Source organism: Oncorhynchus gorbuscha, linkage group LG18 (genome assembly GCF_021184085.1).
Source record: "Oncorhynchus gorbuscha isolate QuinsamMale2020 ecotype Even-year linkage group LG18, OgorEven_v1.0, whole genome shotgun sequence".
NCBI classification, from domain to species: Eukaryota; Metazoa; Chordata; class Actinopteri; order Salmoniformes; family Salmonidae; genus Oncorhynchus; species Oncorhynchus gorbuscha.
In genome coordinates this window covers 82145453-82163998 of record NC_060190.1, presented here as the reverse complement: position 1 = coordinate 82163998, position 18546 = coordinate 82145453, and the positions used below count along the sequence as shown (strand labels likewise).

Below are 18546 nucleotides of genomic sequence, written 5' to 3'. Positions count from 1 at the left end.
TTGAGGAACACCGAAATGTACAGTTGATTTGTCAGAGGACAAACCATTCACAGAGACAAACTGATATCTTTCCGACAGATAAGACCTAAACCAGGCCAGAACATGTCCGTGTAGACCAATTTGGGTTTCCAATCTCTCCAAAAGAATGTGGTGATCGATGGTATCAAAAGCAGCACTAAGGTCTAGGAGCACGAGGGTCCGATGCCATCAAAATGTCATTTACCACCTTCACAAGTGCCGTCTCAGTGCTATGATGGGGTCTAAAACCAGACTGAAGCATTTCGTATACATTGTTTGTCTTCAGGAAGGCAGTGAGTTGCTTGCGCAACAGCCTTCTCTAAAATCTTTGAGAGGAATGGAAGATTCGATATAGGCCGATAGTTTTTTATATTTTCTGGGTCAAGGTTTGGCTTTTTCAAGAGAGGCTTTATTACTGCCACTTTTAGTGAGTTTGGTACACATCCAGTGGATAGAGAGCCGTTTATTATGTTCAACATAGGAGGGCCAAGCACAGGAAGCAGCTCTTTCAGTAGTTTAGTTGGAATAGGGTCCAGTATACAGCTTGAAGGTTTAGAGGCCATGATTATTTTCATCATTGTGTCAAGAGATATAGTACTAAAACACTTGAGCGTCTCTCTGATCCTAGGTCCTGGCAGAGTTGTGCAGACTCAGGACAACTGAGGTTTGGAGGAATACGCAGGTTTAAAGAGGAGTCCGTAATTTGCTTTCTAATAATCATAATCTTTTCCTCAAAGAAGTTCATGAATTTATCACTGCTAAAGTGCAAGTCATCCTCTCTTGGGGAATGCTGCTTTTTAGTTAGCTTTGCCACAGTATCAAAAAGGAATTTCGGATTGTTCTTATTTTCCTCAATTAAGTTAGAAAAAATAGGACGATCGAGCAGCAGTAAGGGCTCTTCGGTACTGCACGGTACCATCCTTCCAAGCTAGTCGGAAGACTTCCAGTTTGGTGTGGCGCCATTTCCGTTCCAATTTTCTGAAGCTTGCTTCAGAGCTCGGGTATTTTCTGTGTACCATGGAGCTAGTTTCTTATGAGACATTTTTTAGTTTTTAGGGGTGCAACTGCATCTAGGGTATTGCGCAAGGTTAAATTGAGATCCTCAGTTAGGTGGTTAACGGATTTTGTCCTCTGGCGTCCTTGGGTAGGCAGAGGGAGTCTGAAGGGCATCAAGGAATCTTTGTGTTGTCTGTGAATTTATAGCACGACTTTTGATGTTCCTTGGTTGGGGTCTGAGCAGATTATTTGTTGCAATTGCAAACGTAATAAAATGGTGGTCTGATAGTCCAGGATTATGAGGAAAACATTAAGATCCACAACATTTATTCCATGGGACAAAACTAGGTCCAGCGTATGACTGTGAGAGTGAGTGGGTCCAGAGACATGTTGGACAAAACCCACTGAGTCGATGATGGCTCCAAAAGCCTTTTGGAGTGGGTCTGTGGACTTTTCCATGTGAATATTAAAGTCACCAAAGATTAGAATATTATCTGCAATGACTACAAGGTCTGATAGGAATTCAGGGAACTCAGTGAGAAACGCTGTATATGGCCCAGGAGGCCTGTAAACAGTAGCTATAAAAAGTGATTGAGTAGGCTGCATAGATTTCATGACTAGAAGCTCAAAAGACGAAAACGTCATTTTTTTTTTTGTAAATTGAAATTTGCTATCGTAAATGTTAGCAACACCTCCGCCTTTGCGGGATGCACGGGGATATGGTCACTAGTGTAGCCAGGAGGTGAGGCCTCATTTAACACAGTAAATTCATCAGGCTTAAGCCATGTTTCAGTCAGGCCAATCACATCAAGATTATGATCAGTGATTAGTTCATTGACTATAATTGCCTTTGAAGTAAGGGATCTAACATTAAGTAGCCCTATTTTGAGATGTGAGGTATCATGATCTCTTTCAGTAATGACAGGAATGGAGGTGGTCTTTATCCTAGTGAGATTGCTAAGGCGAACACCGCCATGTTTAGTTTTGCCCAACCCAGGTCGAGGCACAGACACGGTCTCAATGGTGATAGCTGAGCTGACTACACTAACTATGCTAGTGGCAGACTCCACTATGCTGGCAGGCTGGCTAATAGCCTGCTGCCTGGCCTGCACCCTATTTCATTGTGGAGCTAGAGGAGTTAGAGCCCTGTCTATGTTGGCAGATAAGATGAGAGCACCCCTCCAGCTAGGATGGAGTCCGTCACTCCTCAGCAGGTCAGGCTTGGTCCTGTTTGTGGGCGAGTCCCAGAAAGAGGGCCAATTATCTACAAATTCTATCTTTTGGGAGGGGCAGAAAACAGTTTTCAACCAGCGATTGAGTTGTGAGACTCTGCTGTAGAGCTCATCACTCCCCCTAACTGGGAGGGGGCCAGAGACAATTACTCGATGCCGACACATCTTTCTAGCTGATATGCACGCAGAAGCTATGTTGCGCTTGGTGATCTCTGACTGTTTCATCCTAACATCGTTGGTGCCGACGTGGATAACAATATCTCTATACTCTCTACACTCGCCAGTTTTAGCTTTAGCCAGCACCATCTTCAGATTAGCCTTAACGTCGGTAGCCCTGCCCCGGGTAAACAGTGTATGATCGCTGGATGATTCGCTTTAAGTCTAATACTGCGGGTAATGGAGTCGCCAATGACTAGAGTTTTCAATTTGTCAGAGCTAATGGTGGGAAGCTTCGGCGTCTCAGACCCCGTAACGGGAGGAGTAGAGACCAGAGAAGACTCGGCCTCTGACACCGACCCGCTGCTTAATGGGGAGAACCGGTTGAAAGTTTCTGTCTGCTGAATGAGCGACACCGGTTGAGCGTTCCTACAGCATTTCCTTCCAGAAACCGTGAGAAAGTTGTCCGGCTGCGGGGACTGTGCCAGGGGATTTATACTACTATCTGTACTTACTGGTGGCACAGACGCTGTTTCATCCTTTCCTACACTGAAATTACCCTTGCCTAACGATTGCGTCTGAAGCTGGGCTTGCAGTACAGCTATCCTCGCCGTAAGGCGAGCACAGCGGCTGCAATTAGAAGGCATCATGTTAATGTTACTACTTAGCTTCGGCTGTTGGAGGTCCTGACGAATCGTGTCCAGATAAAGCGTCCGGAGTGAAAAAGTCGAGGAAAAAATAAATATATGAACGGTAATTAAAAAGTGAAACCCGTAAAGTTGTCAGGTAGCAAAATAGGTTGGCAACAAAACGCACAGCAATTTGAAAACAAGCCTGCAAGTTGTGACCGGAAATGACGTCTACCGTCTACGTCTACTACCCAACACCCAGACAGGATTATCAGACAGTACTAATACATCCCAGACAGGATTATCAGACAGTACTAATACATCCCAGACAGGATTATCAGACAGTACTAATACATCCCATCCCAGACAGGATTATCAGACAGATCTAATACATCCCAGACAGGATTATCAGACAGTACTAATACATCCCATCCCAGACAGGATTATCAGACAGATCTAATACATCCCAGACAGGATTATCAGACAGATCTAATACATCCCAGACAGGATTATCAGACAGTACTAATACATCCCAGACAGGATTATCAGACAGATCTAATACATCCCAGACAGGATTATCAGACAGTACTAATACATCCCAGACAGGATTATCAGACAGTACTGATACATACTGGACAGGATTATCAGACAGTCCTAATACATCTCAAATAGGATTATCAGGCAATGCTAATACATCTCAGATAGGATTATCAGACAGTACTCATACATCTCAGACAGGATTATCAGACAGTACTAATACATCTCAGGCAGGATTATCAGACCGTACTAATACATCTTGGAAGGGATTATCAGACAGTACTAATACAGCTCAGACAGGCAGACATATCAGATTCAACAGCCTCTAATTGGATTGGAATTGTCATAGTGACATAGTGATATTAAACGTCTTGCAGTGTACCAGAGTGGACACTAGATGGAGCTCTCAGACCACTATTAGAAAGCCTCCCTCTGGATTCATAGGGTTCATCGCAAATGACACCCTATTCACTATAGTGCACTACTTTTGACCAGAGCCTTGATCAAAAATAGTGTACCGTATAGGAAATAGGGTGTCATTTGTGACGTTCACACTGTCTGCCTGGTCCTGGCCTGTTCCGTGCCTGGTCCTGGCCTGTTCCGTGCCTGGTCCTGGCCTGTTCCGTGCCTGGTCCTGGCCTGTTCCGTGCCTGGTCCTGGCCTGTTCCGTGCCTGGTCCTGGCCTGTTCCGTGCCTGGTCCTGGCCTGTTCCGTGCCTGGTCCTGGCCTGTTCCGTGCCTGGTCCTGGCCTGTTCCGTGATGTCTGGAACCCTTCTGTCAGGAGAAATCTACGGCTGTGTTCCAGGCTAACTACATTGTAGACGCCTGCCAGATCTCACAGCACATAGGGATAGGTGTTTAACATATCAGCTAACCACATCATATGGGTTACCAGGCTTCAACTGGGTCTGGAAAGCTGGTCCTACATGTAACATATCCAGCCATCACCATGTCTTGAGACATCTTTAAAAAGTGAAGACATTTTAGACATAAAAATACGTTTTAAGATTGATTTCTGGTTGATTTATTTAAACGAATAGTATTTCTGGTTGATTGATTTGACCATTTTTGTGTTGTGGTGATTTGGTGATCACTTAATGTACTTAATATAAGTTTTGACAAACTTCACAAAACAACAGTTTAAAACAATTCAATATCTATTTTCAGAAAAATCATCAACACTTGTGTCTCTCTGTGCTAGGGGAAGGCCATAAGAACACAACTAGCTAATTTTAGTATGCAATTATTTCTCAATAGATGTGATAAATAAATGTGTAGATTAAAATATATGGGCAGTTACAACATGTATAGATTGTAGAATAGATGAGCAATAACTAAATGTCCAGATACAGGAGATGGGCTGATTGGAAGCTAAATGTTCAGACTGACGATAGAAATGGGCTGATCAGGGGTACTAAATAGTGGGGTAGGCCGTTGATCAGAGGTACTAAATAGTGGGGTACGCCATACCGAGAGAAGGGCTGATCAAGGGTACTAAATAATGGGGGAGGCTGCTGATCAGGGGTACTAAATAGTGGGGTAGGTCGTACCGAGAGAAGGGCTGATCAGGGGTACTAAATAGTGGGGTAGGTCATACCGAGAGAAGGGCTGATCAGGGGTACTAAATAGTGGGGTAGGCCATACCGAGAGAAGGGCTGATCAGGGGTACTAAATAGTGGGGTAGGTCGTACCGAGAGAAGGGCTGATCAGGGGTACTAAATAGTGGGGTAGGTCGTACCGAGAGAAGGGCTGATCAGGGGTACTAAATAGTGGGTTAGGTCGTACCAAGAGAAGGGCTGATCAGGGGTACTAAATAGTGGGGTAGGTCGTACCAAGAGAAGGGCTGATCAGGGGTGCTAAATAGTGGGGGAGGCTGCTGATCAGGGGTACTAAATAGTGGGGTAGGTCATACCTAGAGAAGGGCTGATCAGGGGTACTAAATAGTGGGTTAGGTCGTACCAAGAGAAGGGCTGATCAGGGGTACTAAATAGTGGGGTAGGTCGTACCAAGAGAAGGGTTGATCAGGGGTACTAAATGGTGGGGTAGGTCGTACCAAGAGAAGGGCTGATCAGGGGTACTAAATAGTGGGGTAGGTCGTACCAAGAGAAGGGTTGATCAGGGGTACTAAATGGTGGGGTAGGTCGTACCAAGAGAAGGGCTGATCAGGGGTGCTAAGTAGTGGGGTAGGTCGTACCAAGAGAAGGGCTGATCAGGGGTACTAAATAGAGGGGTAGGTCGTACCAAGAGAAGGGCTGATCAGGGGTACTAAATAGAGGGGTAGGTCGTACCAAGAGAAGGGCTGATCAGGGGTGCTAAATAGAGGGGTAGGTCGTACCAAGAGAAGGGCTGATCAGGGGTGCTAAATAGTGGGGTAGGTCGTACCAAGAGAAGGGCTGATCAGGGGTGCTAAATAGTGGGGTAGGTCGTACCAAGAGAACGGCTGATCAGGGGTACTAAAATAGAGGGGTAGGTCGTACCAAGAGAAGGGCTGATCAGGGGTACTAAATAGAGGGGTAGGTCGTACCAAAAGAAGGGCTGATCAGGGGTGGTAAATAGAGGGGTAGGTCGTACCAAGAGAAGGGCTGATCAGGGGTGCTAAATAGTGGGGTAGGTCGTACCAAGAGAAGGGCTGATCAGGGGTGCTAAATAGTGGGGTAGGTCGTACCAAGAGAAGGGCTGATCAGGGGTACTAAATAGAGGGGTAGGTCGTACCAAGAGAAGGGCTGATCAGGGGTGCTAAATAGAGGGGTAGGTCGTACCAAAAGAAGGGCTGATCAGGGGTGGTAAATAGAGGGGTAGGTCGTACCAAGAGAAGGGCTGATCAGGGGTACTAAATAGTGTAGAGTATCTGTTCACATGTTGTTAAAGTGCCCCTGTTGACCTGTAGATCTCCATCCAATTCCTAATGGAGGTTGGGTGGCCCAAAAACACTTATAAAAACATCAGTGTTTCTGTGATGTCGGTGGGGAAACACACAAACCTGGTCTTCTTGGATGACCTCGTCACACCCCCAGGATCCTGTCTGTTGAGGGAGGGGTTTGAGAGGTTTCCCCGCCAGTTAAACCTCTATCGGAAATAGAAACACAGTTGAGTTTGCTGTGCAGCATAATCTAATTACACTGCAGTTCAAAATCAGAGTACCACCAGTACCACCAGTACCACCTGTACCACTGTACCACTGTACCACCAGTACCACCAGTACCACTAGTACCCCCAGTACCACTGTACCACCAGTACCACCAGTACCACTAGTACCACCAGTACCACCAGTACCACTGTACCACTGTACCACCAGTACCACCAGTACCACTGTACCACCAGTACCACTTTACCACCAGTACCACTGTACCACCAGTACCACTGTACCACCAGTACCACCTGTACCACCTGTACCACTGTACCACTGTACCACCTGTACCACTGTACCACCTGTACCACCTGTACCACTGTACCACCTGTACCACTGTACCACCAGTACCACTGTACCACCAGTACCACCTGTACCACCAGTACCACCAGTACCACTGTACCACTGTACCACCTGTACCACTGTACCACCAGTACCACTGTACCACTGTACCACCTGTACCACTGTACCGCCTGTACCACTGTACCACTGTACCACCAGTACCACTGTACCACTGTACCACCCAGTACCACCAGTACCACCTGTACCACCTGTACCACTGTACCACTGTACCACCAGTACCACTGTACCACTGTACCACTGTACCACCCACCAGTACCACTGTACCACTGTACCACCAGTACCACTGTACCACTGTACCACCAGTACCACTGTACCACCTGTACCACTGTACCACCTGTACCGCCTGTACCACCTGTACCACTGTACCACCTGTACCACTGTACCACTGTACCACTGTACCACCAGTACCACTGTACCACTGTACCACCTGTGCCACCTGTACCACCAGTACCACCTGTGCCACCAGTACCACTGTACCACCAGTACCACCTGTACCACCAGTACCACTGTACCACTGTACCACCAGTACCACTGTACCACTGTACCACCAGTACCACCTGTACCACCTGTACCACTGTACCACCAGTACCACCTGTACCACTGTACCACCTGTACCACCAGTACCACCAGTTCTACCACTACCACCAGTTCTACCAGTACCACCAGTTCTACCAGTGCCACCAGTACCACTGTGCCACCAGTACCACTGTACCACCAGTACCACTGTACCACCAGTACCACTGTACCACTGTACCACACAGCAGCATAGCTCACCTAAGGCAGAGACTGATATTGGGTATGTTGGTGGTGAGGTAGAACCCCATCTTTATGGTTGTGTATGGCTCAATGTTGTTGGTGAGATAGAACCCCATCTTCATGGTTGGATATGTCTCAACGTTGGTGGTGAGGTAGAACCCCATCTTTATAGTTGGGTATGGCTCAGTGTTGGTGGTGAAGTAGAACCCCATCTTTATGGTTGGGTATGTCTCAATGTTGGTGGTGAGATAGAACCACATCTTTATGGTTGGGTATTGGTCAATGTTGGTGGTGAGATAGAACCCCATCTTTATGGTTGGGTATGGCTCAATGTTGGTGGTGAGTTAGAACCCCATCTTTATGGTTGGATATGTCTCAATGTTTGTTGGTGGTGAGGTAGAACCCCATCTTTATGGTTGGGTCTGGTGTGGTATACAGTTCATTACCAAGCCATTGGATGGGTCTGCTCTAGTATACAGTTCATTACCAAGCCATTGGATGGGTCTGGTGTGGTATACAGTTCATTACCAAGCCATTGGATGGGTCTGCTCTAGTATACAGTTCATTACCAAGCCATTGGATGGGTCTGGTGTGGTATACAGTTCATTACCAAGCCATTGGATGGGTCTGCTCTAGTATACAGTTCATTGGATGGGTCTGGTGTGGTATACAGTTCAAGCCATTGGATGGGTCTGGTGTGGTATACAGTTCATTACCAAGCCATTGGATGGGTCTGGTGTGGTATACAGTTCATTACCAAGCCATTGGATGGGTCTGCTCTAGTATACAGTTCATTACCAAGCCATTGGATGGGTCTGCTCTAGTATACAGTTCCATTGGATGGGTCTGGTGAGGTATACAGTTCATTAGCCATTGGATGGGTCTGCTCTAGTATACAGTTCATTACCAAGCCATTGGATGGGTCTGGTGTGGTATACAGTTCATTACCAAGCCATTGGATGGGTCTGCTCTAGTATACAGTTCATTACCAAGCCATTGGATGGGTCTGGTGTGGTATACAGTTCATTACCAAGCCATTGGATGGGTCTGCTCTAGTATACAGTTCATTACCAAGCCATTGGATGGGTCTGGTGTGGTATACAGTTCATTACCAAGCCATTGGATGGGTCTGGTGTGGTATACAGTTCATTACCAAGCCATTGGATGGGTCTGGTGTGGTATACAGTTCATTACCAAGCCATTGGATGGGTCTGCTTCATTACCAAGCCATTGGATGGGTCTGGTGTGGTATACAGTTCATTACCAAGCCATTGGATGGGTCTGGTGTAGTATACAGTTCATTACCAAGCCATTGGATGGGTCTGGTGTGTATACAGTTCATTACCATTGGATGGGTCTGGTCTAGTATACAGTTCATTACCAAGCCATTGGATGGGTCTGCTCTAGTATACAGTTCATTACCAAGCCATTGGATGGGTCTGGTGTGGTATACAGTTCATTACCAAGCCATTGGATGGGTCTGCTGCTAAGTATACAGTTCATTACCAAGCCATTGGATGGGTCTGGTGTAGTATACAGTTCATTACCAAGCCATTGGATGGGTCTGCTCTAGTATACAGTTCATTACCAAGCCATTGGATGGGTCTGGTGTGGTATACAGTTCATTACCAAGCCATTGGATGGGTCTGGTGTGGTATACAGTTCTGCTGTGGTATTTACCAAGCCATTGGATGGGTCTGCTCTAGTATACAGTTCATTACCAAGCCATTGGATGGGTCTGGTGTAGTATACAGTTCATTACCAAGCCATTGGATGGGTCTGCTCTAGTATACAGTTCATTACCAAGCCATTGGATGGGTCTGGTGTGGTATACAGTTCATTACCAAGCCATTGGATGGGTCTGCTCTAGTATACAGTTCATTACCAAGCCATTGGATGGGTCTGGTGTGGTATACAGTTAATTACCAAGCCATTGGATGGGTCTGCTCTAGTATACAGTTCATTACCAAGCCATTGGATGGGTCTGCTCTAGTATACAGTTCATTACCAAGCCATTGGATGGGTCTGGTGTGGTATACAGTTCATTACCAAGCCATTGGATGGGTCTGGTGTGGTATACAGTTCATTACCAAGCCATTGGATGGGTCTGGTGTGGTATACAGTTCATTACCAAGCCATTGGATGGGTCTGCTCTAGTATACAGTTCATTACCAAGCCATTGGATGGGTCTGGTGTGGTATACAGTTCATTACCAAGCCATTGGATGGGTCTGCTCTAGTATACAGTTCATTACCAAGCCATTGGATGGGTCTGGTGTGGTATACAGTTCATTACCAAGCCATTGGATGGGTCTGCTCTAGTATACAGTTCATTACCAAGCCATTGGATGGGTCTGGTGTGGTATACAGTTCATTACCAAGCCATTGGATGGGTCTGGTGTGGTATACAGTTAATTATCAAGCCATTGGATGGGTCTGCTCTAGTATACAGTTCATTACCAAGCCATTGGATGGGTCTGGTGTGGTATACAGTTCATTACCAAGCCATTGGATGGGTCTGGTGTGGTATACAGTTCATTACCAAGCCATTGGATGGGTCTGGTGTGGTATACAGTTCATTACCAAGCCATTGGTTGGGTCTGGTGTGGTATACAGTTCATTACCAAGCCATTGGTTGGGTCTGGTGTGGTATACAGTTCATTACCAAGCCATTGGTTGGGTCTGGTGTGGTATACAGTTCATTACCAAGCCATTGGTTGGGTCCACTATCTCAGACGAGATGGTCTTTCCTCTCTCCCATACCTAATTTCTGAAAACATAAAACACCGGTCTCAGTTGAGTAGCAGTCTGAGCCACATAGATGCATCAGATAGTATACCTTTGGTCCTGCCACACACACATCAATGGTTAGAGATGTATGAACCTATATGATAAGGATACTTCTATGATTCCACCTAATGTAACCTTCTGCATCACTCAGACACCATTTACTGATAGATAGCCAGGGGCATGCTCCAACACTCAGACACCATTTACTGATAGATAGCCAGGGGCACGCTCCAACACTCAGATATCTTTACTGATAGATAGCCAGGGGCATGCTCCAACACTCAGACACCATTTACTGATAGATAGCCAGGGGCACGCTCCAACACTCAGATATCTTTACTGATAGATAGCCAGGGGCACGCTCCAACACTCAGACATCTTTACTGATAGATAGCCAGGGGCACGCTCCAACACTCAGACATCTTTACTGATAGATAGCCAGGGGCATGCTCCAACACTCAGACACCATTTACTGATAGATAGCCAGGGGCATGCTCCAACACTCAGACACCATTTACTGATAGATAGCCAGGGGCATGCTCCAACACTCAGATATCTTTACTGATAGATAGCCAGGGGCATTCTCCAACACTCAGATCTTTACTGATAGATAGCCAGGGGCATGCTCCAACACTCAGACATCTTTACTGAAAGATAGCCAGGGGCATGCTCCAACACTCAGACACCATTTACTGATAGATAGCCAGGGGCATGCTCCAACACTCAGACACCATTTACTGATAGATAGCCAGGGGCACGCTCCAACACTCAGACATCTTTACTGATAGATAGCCAGGGGCATGCTCCAACACTCAGACACCATTTACTGATAGATAGCCAGGGGCATGCTCCAACACTCAGATCTTTACTGCTAGATAGCCAGGGGCATGCTCCAACACTCAGACACCATTTACTGATAGATAGCCAGGGGCATGCTCCAACACTCAGACATCTTTACTGATAGATAGCCAGGGGCATGCTCCAACACTCAGACACCATTTACTGATAGATAGCCAGGGGCATGCTCCAACACTCAGACATCTTTACTGATAGATAGCCAGGGGCATGCTCCAACACTCAGACATCTTTACTGATAGATAGCCAGGGGCATGCTCCAACACTCAGACACCATTTACTGATAGATAGCCAGGGGCACGCTCCAACACTCAGACATCTTTACTGATAGATAGCCAGGGGCATGCTCCAACACTCAGATCTTTACTGATAGATAGCCAGGGGCACGCTCCAACACTCAGACACCATTTACTGATAGATAGCCAGGGGCATGCTCCCAACACTCAGATATCTTTACTGATAGATAGCCAGGGGAATGCTCCAACACTCAGACACCATTTACTGATAGATAGCCAGGGGCATGCTCCAACACTCAGATATCTTTACTGATAGATAGCCAGGGGCATGCTCCAACACTCAGATATCTTTACTGATAGATAGCCAGGGGCATGCTCCAACACTCAGATATCTTTACTGATAGATAGCCAGGGGCATGCTCCAACACTCAGACACCATTTACTGATAGATAGCCAGGGGCATGCTCCAACACTCAGACACCATTTACTGATAGATAGCCAGGGGCATGCTCCAACACTCAGATATCTTTACTGATAGATAGCCAGGGGCATGCTCCAACACTCAGACATCTTTACTGATAGATAGCCAGGGGCATGCTCCAACACTCAGATATCTTTACTGATAGATAGCCAGGGGCATGCTCCAACACTCAGATCTTTACTGATAGATAGCCAGGGGCACGCTCCAACACTCAGATATCTTTACTGATAGATAGCCAGGGGCATGCTCCAACACTCAGATCTTTACTGATAGATAGCCAGGGGCATGCTCCAACACTCAGACACCATTTACTGATAGATAGCCAGGGGCATGCTCCAACACGCAGATCTTTACTGATAGATAGCCAGGGGCACGCTCCAACACTCAGACACCATTTACTGATAGATAGCCAGGGGCATGCTCCAACACTCAGACATCTTTACTGATAGATAGCCAGGGGCATGCTCCAACACTCAGACACCATTTACTGATAGATAGCCAGGGGCATGCTCCAACACTCAGACATCTTTACTGATAGATAGCCAGGGGCATGCTCCAACACTCAGACATCTTTACTGATAGATAGCCAGGGGCATGCTCCAACACTCAGATCTTTACTGATAGATAGCCAGGGGCACGCTCCAACACTCAGATCTTTACTGATAGATAGCCAGGGGCATGCTCCAACACTCAGATCTTTACTGATAGATAGCCAGGGGCACGCTCCAACACTCAGATCTTTACTGATAGATAGCCAGGGGCATGCTCCAACACTCAGACATCTTTACTGATAGATAGCCAGGGGCATGCTCCAACACTCAGACACCATTTACTGATAGATAGCCAGGGGCACGCTCCAACACTCAGACATCTTTACTGATAGATAGCCAGGGGCATGCTCCAACACTCAGACACCATTTACTGATAGATAGCCAGGGGCACGCTCCAACACTCAGACACCATTTACTGATAGATAGCCAGGGGCATGCTCCAACACTCAGACATCTTTACTGATAGATAGCCAGGGGCACGCTCCAACACTCAGACATCTTTACTGATAGATAGCCAGGGGCATGCTCCAACACTCAGACATCTTTACTGATAGATAGCCAGGGGCACGCTCCAACACTCAGATATCTTTACTGATAGATAGCCAGGGGCACGCTCCAACACTCAGACATCTTTACTGATAGATAGCCAGGGGCATGCTCCAACACTCAGACATCTTTACTGATAGATAGCCAGGGGCACGCTCCAACACTCAGATATCTTTACTGATAGATAGCCAGGGGCACGCTCCAACACTCAGACACCATTTACTGATAGATAGCCAGGGGCATGCTCCAACACTCAGACACCATTTACTGATAGATAGCCAGGGGCATGCTCCAACACTCAGATATCTTTACTGATAAATAGCCAGGGGCACGCTCCAACACTCAGATCTTTACTGATAGATAGCCAGGGGCACGCTCCAACACTCAGATATCTTTACTGATAGATAGCCAGGGGCATGCTCCAACACTCAGATCTTTACTGATAGATAGCCAGGGGCATGCTCCAACACTCAGACACCATTTACTGATAGATAGCCAGGGGCATGCTCCAACACGCAGATCTTTACTGATAGATAGCCAGGGGCATGCTCCAACACTCAGACACCATTTACTGATAGATAGCCAGGGGCACGCTCCAACACTCAGACACCATTTACTGATAGATAGCCAGGGGCACGCTCCAACACTCAGACATCTTTACTGATAGATAGCCAGGGGCATGCTCCAACACTCAGACACCATTTACTGATAGATAGCCAGGGGCATGCTCCAACACTCAGACATCTTTACTGATAGATAGCCAGGGGCACGCTCCAACACTCAGACACCATTTACTGATAGATAGCCAGGGGCATGCTCCAACACTCAGACATCTTTACTGATAGATAGCCAGGGGCATTCTCCAACACTCAGATAACTTTACTGATAGATAGCCAGGGGCATGCTCCAACACTCAGACACCATTTACTGATAGATAGCCAGGGGCATTCTCCAACACTCAGACACCATTTACTGATAGATAGCCAGGGGCACGCTCCAACACTTAGACATCTTTTTTTGAAAAATTTAAATGTACATTTTTTATCCCCCTTTCCCCCCAATTTCGTGGTATCCAATTGTTAGTAGCTACTATCTAAACCCCAGGAAGAGTAGCTGCTGCCTTGGCAGGAACTAACGGGGATCCATAATAAACCCCAGGAAGAGTAGCTGCTGCCTTGGCAGGAACTAATGGGGATCCATTATAAACCTCAGGAAGAGTTGCTGCTGCCTTGGCAGGAAGTAATGGGGATCCTTAATAAACACCAGGAAGAGTAGCTGCTGATTTGACAGGAACTAATGGGGATCCATTATAAATACAAATACAAATAAAATGGCTTTCTAGCAATGATCAACAACCAATTTGTAAGAGCTTGAAGAATAAAAAAATAAATAATGTGCAAATATTGTACAATTCAGGTGTGGAAAGCTCTTAGAGACTTAGAGACCCAGAAAGACTTACACCTGTAATCCCTGCCAAAGGTGATTCTAACATGCATTGACTCAGGGGTGTGAAAACTATTTCTGTATTTAATTTTCAATACATTTTCAAAAACTTTGAAAGATGTTTTCACTTTGTCATCATGGGGTATTGTGTTTAGATGGGTGAGAAAAAAACAATTTAATCCATTTTGAATTCCGTCTGTAACACAATGTGTATTAAGTCGAGGGGTATGAATACTTTCTGAAGGCACTGTAATGTAATCTATGTCTTACAGCTCAGAGGACATTGTGGTGAAGCTGACCGGCAGTCAGCTGACGATGGACTACCTGGAAGAGGTTGGTTTTAACGAGCCGATCCTGGTTCTGAAGAAGGACGGTCTGGGGATGTCCATGCCCGCTCCTACCTTCTACATAAATGATGTGGAGAACCATGTTGGTACGTATAGTCCTGTCTCTGTCTACTGCTCTAACAGCTTTAGTAATACTTGGGGATGTCCACATTCTACATTTCCGTCGGTAAAGACTATGTCTCTAAATAACTCATTGTTTTCCTACAGTAAGTTACGTAGGACTACTTTACTGATCTCCATCAGATGCTCCCTCCCTCTCTCTCTTTTTAGAAAATGTTTTTGCTGGTGCCAGCGCAAAGCTTTTCATATCACTCAATCCAGTGCGAGGTGCTTCGTTGTCTAAATAACTCAAGTGGCTAGTTTGCCTGTCTGTAAAGAGAAGGGCCGGCTGTACGTTGATCATGCTGCTCTGATTGGATAGAGCGATACTGTATATTTTTCCATCCATTGGCTTCATAATTTCACACAATCACTTCTCTTGGCCTGATTCAGTCTGATTATTTATATTACTTCTGCCTCCTATTAGCCTGATAATTTAGATTACTTCTGCCTCCTGTTAGCCTGATCATTTAGATTACTTCTGCCTCCTATTAGCCTGATCATTTAGATTACTTCTGCCTCCTATTAGCCTGATCATTTAGATTACCTCTGCCTCCTATTAGCCTGATCATTAAGATTACTTCTGCCTCCCGTTAGTCTCAGTCAGACGTTCCGACCTGTCTCAGTCGGACGTTCCGACCGGTCTCAGTCGGACGTTCCGACCGGTCTCAGTCGGACGTTCCGACCGGTCTCAGTCGGACGTTCCGACCGGTCTCAGTCGGACGTTCCGACCGTTCTCAGTCGGACGTTCCGACCGGTCTCTCTCGGACGTTCCGACCTGTCTCTCTCGGACGTTCCGACCTGTCTCTCTCGGACGTTCCGACCTGTCTCTCTCGGACGTTCCGACCTGTCTCTCTCGGACGTTCCGACCTGTCTCTCTCGGACATTCCGACCTGTCTCTCTCGGACGTTCCGACCTGTCTCAGTCGGACTTTCCGACCTGTCTCAGTCGGACGTTCCAACCGGTCTGTCATGTTGAAAAGATGTATCATCAGGATGTGGTAGTTTACTGGTGATGAACACTTCTCCAATCGTTGTTGAGACTGAGCAGACTAGTTAGCAACACATCTGCTACTTCTACTGCTCTATACTGAGGAGACTAGTTAGCAACACATCTGCTACTTCTCCTTTATACTGAGCAGACTAGTTAGCAACACATCTGCTACTTCTCCTTTATACTGAGCAGACTAGTTAGCAACACATCTGCTACTTCTCCTTTATACTGAGCAGACTAGTTAGCAACACATCTGCTACTTCTACTGCTTTATACTGAGCAGACTAGTTAGCAACACATCTGCTACTACTACTGATTTATACTGAGCAGACTAGTTAGCAACACATCTGCTACTTCTACTGCTTTATACTGAGCAGACTAGTTAGCAACACATTTGCTACTTCTACTGCTTTATACTGAGCAGACTAGTTAGCAACACATCTGCTACTTCTACTGCTTTATACTGAGCAGACTAGTTAGCAACACATCTGCTACTTCTCCTTTATACTGAGCAGACTAGTTAGCAACACATCTGCTACTTCTCTTTTATACTGAGCAGACTAGTTAGCAACACATCTGCTACTTCTACTGCTTTATACTGAGCAGACTAGTTAGCAACACATCTGCTACTTCTACTGCTTTATACTGAGCAGACTAGTTAGCAACACATCTGCTACTTCTACTGCTTTATACTGAGCAGACTAGTTAGCCACACATGCTACTTCTACTGCTTTATACTGAGCAGACTAGTTAGCAACACATCTGCTACTTCTCCTTTATACTGAGCAGACTAGTTAGCAACACATCTGCTACTTCTCCTTTATACTGAGCAGACTAGTTAGCAACACATCTGCTACTACTCCTTTATACTGAGCAGACTAGTTAGCAACACATCTGCTACTTCTCCTTTATACTGAGTAGACTAGTTAGCAACACATCTGCTACTACTACTGCTTTATACTGAGCAGACTAGTTAGCAACACATCTGCTACTTCTACTGCTTTATACTGAGCAGACTAGTTAGCAACACATCTGCTACTTCTCCTTTATAATGAGCAGACTAGTTAGCCACACATCTGCTACTTCTCCTTTATACTGAGCAGACTAGTTAGCAACACATCTGCTACTTCTCCTTTATACTGAGCAGACTAGTTAGCAACACATCTGCTACTACTCCTTTATACTGAGCAGACTAGTTAGCAACACATCTGCTACTTCTCCTTTATACTGAGTAGACTAGTTAGCAACACATCTGCTACTACTACTGCTTTATACTGAGCAAACTAGTTAGCAACACATCTGCTACTTCTCCTTTATACTGAGCAGACTAGTTAGCAACACATCTGCTACTTCTCCTTTATACTGAGCAGACTAGTTAGCAACACATCTGCTACTTCTCCTTTATACTGAGCAGACTAGTTAGCAACACATCTGCTACTTCTCCTTTATACTGAGCAGACTAGTTAGCAACACATCTGCTACTTCTCCTTTATACTGAGCAGACTAGTTAGCAACACATCTGCTACTTCTCCTGAGCAGACTAGTTTATACTGAGCAGACTAGTTAGCAACACATCTGCTACTTCTCCTTTATACTGAGCAGACTAGTTAGCAACACATCTGCTACTTCTCCTTTATACTGAGCAGACTAGTTAGCAACACATCTGCTACTTCTCCTTTATACTGAGCAGACTAGTTAGCAACACATCTGCTACTTCTCCTTTATACTGAGCAGACTAGTTAGCAACACATCTGATACTTCTCCTTTATACTGAGCAGACTAGTTAGCAACACATCTGCTACTTCTCCTTTATACTGAGCAGACTAGTTAGCAACACATCTGCTACTTCTCCTTTATACTGAGCAGACTAGTTAGCAACACATCTGCTACTTCTCCTTTATACTGAGCAGACTAGTTAGCAACACATCTGCTACTTCTCCTTTATACTGAGCAGACTAGTTAGCAACACATCTGCTACTTCTCCTTTATACTGAGCAGACTAGTTAGCAACACATCTGCTACTTCTCCTTTATAATGAGCAGACTAGTTAGCAACACATCTGCTACTTCTCCTTTATAATGAGCAGACTAGTTAGCCACACATCTGCTACTTCTCCTTTATACTGAGCAGACTAGTTAGCAACACATCTGCTACTTCTCCTTTATAATGAGCAGACTAGTTAGCAACACATCTGCTACAGACTAGTTAGCCACACATCTGCTACTTCTCCTTTATACTGAGCAGACTAGTTAGCAACACATCTGCTACTTCTCCTTTATACTGAGCAGACTAGTTAGCAACACATCTGCTACTACTCCTTTATACTGAGCAGACTAGTTAGCAACACATCTGCTACTTCTCCTTTATACTGAGTAGACTAGTTAGCAACACA

General features: G+C 45.7%; 1 protein-coding gene across 1 annotated transcript in view; it reads left to right on the top strand.

The window, feature by feature from the left end:
* Window positions 1–18546, top strand: part of LOC124003564 (lysine-specific demethylase phf2-like) — a gene marked incomplete at its 3' end in the record, with an annotated part of 137545 nt that overhangs the window by 63252 nt on the left and 55747 nt on the right. The window contains 1 exon segment of the mRNA XM_046311921.1: window positions 14988–15148. Coding sequence (XP_046167877.1) covers window positions 14988–15148 — 161 coding nt within the window.